General features: G+C 42.3%; 1 protein-coding gene across 1 annotated transcript in view; it reads left to right on the top strand.

The window, feature by feature from the left end:
* The first annotated feature begins 5,817 nt into the window (after window positions 1-5,817).
* The window catches only part of ELOVL2 (ELOVL fatty acid elongase 2), a 49,369-nt gene continuing 47,679 nt past the window's right edge, over window positions 5,818-7,507 (top strand). Inside the window, exon 1 of the mRNA XM_038175034.2 lies at window positions 5,818-5,914. Coding sequence (XP_038030962.2) covers window positions 5,912-5,914 — 3 coding nt within the window. The 5' untranslated portion in view covers window positions 5,818-5,911. The remainder of the gene's footprint in view (window positions 5,915-7,507) is intronic.

Raw genomic sequence — 7,507 nt, 5'->3', positions numbered from 1 at the left:
GGATCATGTGGAACACATTGTGTAAAATGAAACATATATGCAGATTCCATCTAAATAATAATAAAAATAAAATGGAAACATTATATATACTTTATCTTAGACTTTTCTTCAGAACAAAATTAAATTAAATAAGCACGCATCTTCCCTGCTACATCTTACAAGGAGATGATGTTGTTTAGCTTTGAGAAAAGAAGGCTCAGGGGAGACCTTGTCACACTGTACAATTATCTTAAAGGAGGTTGTAGCAAGGTGAGGCTCGGGCTCTTATCTCAAGCAGCAAATGATAAGATGAGGGGAAATGGCCTCAAGTTGTGCCAGGGGAAGTTTAGGTTGGATATTAGGAGAAATTACTTTACTGAAAGGGTTGTGCAAAATTGGAATGGGCTGCCCAGTGAAGTGGTTGAGTCACCATCCCTGGAGGTTTTCAAGAAATGTGTAGATGTGGAGCGTAGTAACATGGTTTAGTGGTGGACTTGTCTGTACTAGGTTAAAGGTTGGACTAGATGATTTCAGAGCTCTTTTCCAACCTAAATGATTCTATGATTCTGTATCAGTTCGTACATGTATATTAATGTGCCAGAAGTTTGTATCAATACCGATGATGATGCGTTTGGGATAAGTGAGCTACAATACGGATATTGTTTGTTTGTTTCAGAAGTCTGTGGAATCAAATACAAGAAAGTATATTAAAAGAAAGTGATGATTTTTTCTAATCAGTGAAGTTTCTAATTTCTGAAATTTGAGAAATTAGGTTGTTTATGCAAATCTAAGCTTGATCTACCTAGTTTCTTACATGTGTATGTGCAATATGGAGTTGCAGAATTGAACGTGTCTCACCTGTTCCCTGAAGAGGATGGAAAAAAAAATATTGATAATGAGCTTTATGACTTATTAAAGTCATTGCCATCTTTTATCCATCACCTTGCAACATTTGGTCACTGCGCACTATCAATATTGTACATTCAATACTTTTTCCTATGACGCTCAACACTGATCAACCTTCTTATATCTTTTCTGTCAGTGCACATGACCATCTATGCATTGATGTATGTTTTGTGGGTTAGAAAAAAAAGGTTGGCCAAGGTCATCATGCAGCATAGGAACTGTAGCCCAAGACCAATGAGCAGACCTCTTAGAGTGCTTCTGCTAATTAGTACACCAGACCATGGGGCAGGCCAAAGCAGGAGTATTTGATGCAATTTCACAGAGCAGCACAGACATGCAATGTTGCAAATAAGAGAGCTAAAGACCAGTAGCAGTGAAGAGTAATCCAGATTCTGAAGGTACAAGCCTTATTTAAAGGGTGTGAGAGCTGATGCATCTAGACTAACCAGTTGTTTCACAGCAGTCAGTTAACTGGTGGTCATGTTTGTGTAGCAAAATGAGGAGGGATGTTTTAATCCTCCATGAGCCAGGGAGAGGACTGAGGCTGAAACAGGTGTTTGAAATATCAACTGCTTTTGCACCTGCCATTTTTGGTTTCCTTTCCAGCTGGTACATGTGGAAAATGTAATGCTTCTCTTGTATTTAATGTATTTGTAGCACAGATTCATAACTGTGTAGCAAAGCAGAACTTTCACTTATGTTAGTTGCTGCTGTCAGAGCTCAGCATTGTGACAAATCTACATTCAATTACCCTAAGGCAACAGCAGAAGGAAGAAGAAAATCTTTGACTAGCTGTAGAAAAAATATTTAAACGATCTACCCATAATCACATGGAAATTGTGTTATATAAGCAGTGTGTTCTAGTCCTCCAAAAGAATTTTAACCACTTTAACAAGATTATCTTTTCTCGTTTTTAACACCCTTGCATCATCCATGGCCTCCTTTTTGTTTATTATCGTACACAGTGCATTGATGAAGTAGGAGTCTTGCCAAAGGCTATTAATGTAAATAAGACTTATTAAAATGAGCATGCACGAGAAGAACAAACTAAAGTAATCCAGGCAGTTTTTGTTCAGCCATGTCCTAATTTTTTAATCCTTGTCTTGGCACATACAATATCTTTGAAAGTAACTGGCAACCATGCCAAGTACTGTCACCAAAACAAGCTTGACTGCCAACTGCTAATACCCAAGAAGCTGGCCAAGTAATGATAGTTCATGCAGAAGGTGCAAAATGTAGCCCTTTCTTCTATCCAGACTACACGTGATGACCTTCCCCCCGCTGCCTCTCTTTTGGTATTAATGCATTACTATTTCCCAGGGAAGGAGTACAGAGAAGAGATTGCATCCACTCCTTTCCCTGGTGGTGGTTATCCTTGATAACGTGATGCTTTATGCTGTAAGCTCTTTGAGGAAGGACCTGCCTTCTGGAGTAGGTCTCAACACAGCAAGACCACAATCCCAAACTGGGACCTCTATAGGCTACCATAATGCTAATGCTAGCATGTGCAGGAGAAATAATTCAGTTCCAGTCACAACTCAGAGCATGTTAGCACCGTCAGATTCCTCACAGGAGACACGTAGACAATGGACAGAGCATCTAAATATGGTCTTTTGTATTTAGCCTCAGTTTTGGGTCAGGTCCATCAATCTTCGCCAAGTTCTTGGCTGTTTTAAATGATCAAAATGGATTATTAATATGAATATGATAAGAGGGATGAGAATATTCTATTTACAGAGATTTATAAAATGCCAAACTAAGCTATGTAAAGTATGTAAACTATGAGTGCAGCCAAGGACTTTTCCTGGGTGTGTTGCTATTGCATTTCAGCTTTAGCAAAGCGTTTGAGTAAATACCTGCAAGTGTCCCTTTGTGCCGAAAGGGGGTGCTAAAACATAATATTATAAAATCAGCACTGCTACACAATCGCTCAAATTAGTATTTTCTGCAGCCACAAGTTTACTGTGGCTTAGGTTTTTTTTATTTTACATGCCCACATCTGGAAATTTAAGACAACGTTTAGTTTTATACTTAGTCATACTACAACAGCTCTAGTTTCAAAATTAAAAGCACAGAAAATGACATTATACAAAGAAATTGCAAATGTTAGCTTTAGAGGAGTGATTACTCAAATTTGATTCAATGCATCTTTATTACCAACAGATCTTAAGCATTCACTGAGAGTTAACAAAAGTCTATCACATTAACCTTGTAACTCCCCATAACATCGGTAGCAGAATTGAGAAATTTAGGTATGTAACCATTGCCCTATGTTAATAAAATCAGAAACAAAATAATAATAATAATAATAATTTAAAAAATAATAATAATAACAATGACAAACTGACAATATAAGGAAGTGAACCTCTTTCATTCCAGTTAGCTTCTCAGGAAAAGAAGACGTTTAGCCAGTGAGGCCAGTGAGTTGTACAGATACTACGGAGAAGACAATTTTGTGAAACAGGCAAGTCCTAAGTTTAAATTCCAAGTTTTGGAGGAGATTGTGAGCAAGAGCAGTGATTAGCAATGGGAGACATGTCTGAGTTCACTTTTCTTTCCCAGACAAATTCAAAGCCTGTCTGGACACAGCCCTGGGTAACTGGCTCTAGGTGACTCTGCTTGAGCAGAGGAGTTGGACCAGATGACCTTCAAAGGCCCCTTCCCACCTCAACCATTCTTAGGTAGCTTGTGATAAGGTCAAATCTGCAGCAATCCATGCACCAGCAGGACTCAAGCTAATTGTAGTATTTCACCATCAGTTGTGTGCATTGTCCCAGAGTGAAGTGCTGCTTAAATTGCTTCTACTTATTCTCCCTGTTTCTGAGGAATGTCAGACTGAACTAAGCAATTCTGGTTCTCCACATGTTGACTTATTTTTCTGCCTTTCCTCTCAGCAGAACATGATGTTCAGCAACCACTCAAAGCTAACATGCCTGGCAGAAGTCTGCTGTGCTCACTGCCTGGGATCCAACAACATGTGCAGGATCACCTTCCATACTAAACAGATGATTCAAAATCCTGACACAACCCTTAAGTCTCCAAATTCAGCACATTAAATAGGTTTTAAAATATCCATAGTACTATTACACATTCTTCTAAATGCCATCAAAATCCTGTTTGCTCCCTATTTGTGATTTCATTGGAGAAATAATTGTTGTGATTTAGAACACACAAACAAACAAAGGAAGTTGCTACTATAGAAATAAACTATATTGATATTATGATGTTTCAGTTACAAGAAGCTCAAGAAATTAGGAATGGATCATCTTTACCAAACCTGAACACCCATTTCCTTTCTGTTTTAGACAAAAAAAAGTGGGAATAAAGAAAAAATGTTTTGTATTACCATCCTTAGGGCTGGATTTGGCTTGACACACTGAATCCAGCCTGTTTGGTCAATAAAGAAATATTCAAATTTATTGAGTCATTACCATGGTTCTTTGCCAGTCACCTTCTGAACTGCTCATTGCTCAACAGCACCTAAATACTAATTTCAAAGAGGACAACTTTCTGCTTAGGTAGCAACTTCTCTGGGGGACGGAATGGATATCAAAAAGCTCTTCTTTTCAATATTCCAAGATGTTCTGTAGTAACAACGAAAGAATCAAATGAATTAACTGATCAAGAACATTAATGAGAGAAAAGGCCAGCAGATAACCCTCAGGAATTATAGCAGTTCAGTACAGACTAACACAACGGAATTTGGAAGCGCAAGCAAACAAACTTGTGTCTGCAAAAAATGGGCTAAAAGTTTTATGAGGATATGCTTTCACGTGAGGCTTCTGGCAGTCAAGCATCACTGGGATGGCAGACTTTGTCAACACGTTTGGAGTATCTCTGTGTCTAGATCAAAGAAAATGCAAGATGTAAAGTAGTACATGAACAAGGAACCCACCAGGAAAGACCTGAGGCTTACAACATCATGTCCCTAAGCACCACGTCCAACCTTTCCTTAAACACCCCGAGGGATGGTGACTCTACCACTTCCCTGGCAACCCGTCCCAATGCCTGACTGCTCTTTCTGAGAAGAAATGTCTCCTCATTTCCAACCTGAACCTCCCCTGGTGCAACTTGAGGCCATTCCCTCTAGTCCTATCACTAGTTACCTGTGAGAAGAGGCCAGCCACCAGCTCCCTGCACCTTCCTTTCAGGTATCTGTAGAGAGCAATAAGGTCTCCCCTGAGCCTCCTCTTCTCCAGACTGAACAACCCCAGTTCCCTCAGCTGCTCCTCACAGGACTTGCGTTCCAGGCTCCTCACCAGCTTTGTTGCCCTTCTCTGGACGTACTCCAGGGCCTTGACGTCCTTCCTGTACTGAGGGGCCCAAAACTTTACACAGTGCTCGAGGTGCAGCCTCACCAGAGCACAGGGGGACAATCACCTCCCTGGTCCTGCTGGCCACACTATTCCTGACACAAGCCAGGATGCCGTTGGCCTTCTTGGCCACCTGGGCACACTGCCGGCTCAAGGCTTTAGCTGTTCTGCGCCATGCTTGGTCTCCTTGGCTCACTTCCACTGCTCGTGCCACCATGGGGACAGTCTGTTCTCCGAGCTCAGGTCGAGGAAACCCTGAGCAGCCAGAACTGAGAGGGCAGGACTGGGACGGCTTCGACACTTTTAGCATGTAATTTTTGACAAATTTTCACTTTAAAAGCAAAATGGAGAATGCCAATATTTTAAGAAAGATTGTTTTTATTTCACACACCAAAGTCTGCTTTATTAAAAACAGGGGGAAAGAAGAAGGGCATTTTCGGCAAGCTTCGATAGCCCGAATAAATGTTTTTTATAGGAGATGTAATGCTTTGTTTCCACTCGGAACAAAACCCGCAGCTGGCTGAGGGCTCCCTGCCGCCTCCGTCCCCTTCGCCCTCAGCGGCTGGCATCGCCCTCCCGCTCCCTCCTTCCCCGGGGCAGGCCCAGGGCCCCGGGCTGGGAGGCGGGCACGGCGGAGCCGGAGGCGGTACCTTAAAGCGGGGGCGCGGCGGCGGCCAGGCCGGCAGAGCCGGGCCGCTACCCTGGACAGCGCCATGGTGAGTGCGCGGCACCCCGCTATGGCGGACCCCCCCCGGTGGCCCCCGACATGGCGGCCCCCTGACCCGGCGGCCCCCAAAATGGCGAGCCCCTGGCGGCGGCAGGGCGAGGGAGGGATGAGTGGAGGGGGCCCGGCGGGGAGCGGGAGGCCGGGGGAGCGGGGCCGGGGACTGAGAGGAGCCGGGGACGAAGCGGGGTGCGCGGATGCCGTGGCGCGGCTCCCCCGTTGGCACTCGGCAGCGGGCGGGAGGCGGCTCCCACAAGATGCAGCCCGGTGCCTTGCTCCTCGCAGGTGCATTTTGCTCTGCTCCAAGCACGTTACACAAACAGATTATTGGTGCGTTAACAGAAGCTCTTCTTGTGTTAAGTGTAAAAACCATACTGGAACGCTTTCCTTTTTTTTTTTTTTTTTTTTCGTGTAATGAATGAACAATGGAGTTTTAGACTCCAGTTCAGCATTTAAGAGAGTTACAGTGGAACAATGCCATCATCTGTTTAGCGAGGAGGACCATTCCCCAAAGCATATTGTGTCTTTGCAGTCATGGTGACTTCCCAAAGGATCTCATCCTGTTTGTGAACAGTAATGTATTAAGTGTAACGCTGGCCTTATAAAGGAGGAGAGGATCATGCCAATATTTTTGCCTTGAAGTCTGAGCTAAGATGGGGCTGAATGCTGTGTCTTCCAAGCTTGTTGTATCAGAAGTTGTGACATGATTAAGAATGGTACCTAATTCTTCTATAACAGCAAAAACACTTTTTCCAAATGTCTTTGCAACATATGCTGTAATTTTTGCTTTTCATGCATAAAAATCATTTTGAAATCAAGTGACTGAGACATGAATAATGTTCAGATAGCCTTTACACGAATTAATGGGAGTCTCCCTACAGTCAGTTGCTGTGAATCTATTTCTGCTATCCAGTGTGTCTGCAATAAATTCAGGCATAGGACGATAAATGGGAAAAGACCCTCTCAAAAAAGACCAGGAGTGGTGCCCTAGTTGATGCTGCCTTGTAGCTCCAGAATGACTTTCTACTGCATAAATGAACAGCTATTTCTTATAGTACTGGGTAAGACATAAAACAAACTATATGACTAAGTTACTATTACTGCATGAAGCCTAAATTGGTAATGTCTTTCTTATGATACAGTGATGGCAGCTACAAAGAAACCAGAAGGTAACTTGCATTATTTATCAATAACTGTTACAGATAACAATTAGGTGCTCAGAACTGCAGAGTCAACTTGAACAAAAGTTAGAAGAACAGTAAAAATATTTCACTTGGACTCCTTATAGGGCAGATATGAGATCAGTCACATAGGTGCAAATCAAAAAAAATAATAATATTGGTAATGTATGCATTGACAACTTTGTATTTCTGCTAATGAAAGCGATAGTGGAGACTTAATCTGTTACTTCTGGATCTTAGAGCTGTTTCATTAACCTTGGAATTATTCTTGGAACAGCTGGTTGCAATATCCAGAAATGGCTATTCAGAGCTGCACACAGTTTTCTTTTAGCAAGTTTTTTCTCTTCTGTATCTCCAGTAATCTGTGAGAGTTGAAAAGTTGCTTAGATTTCTTATGCCTTGTT

Source organism: Anas platyrhynchos, chromosome 2, assembly GCF_047663525.1.
Source record: "Anas platyrhynchos isolate ZD024472 breed Pekin duck chromosome 2, IASCAAS_PekinDuck_T2T, whole genome shotgun sequence".
NCBI classification, from domain to species: Eukaryota; Metazoa; Chordata; class Aves; order Anseriformes; family Anatidae; genus Anas; species Anas platyrhynchos.
This window is presented reverse-complemented; position numbering and strand designations above follow the sequence as displayed.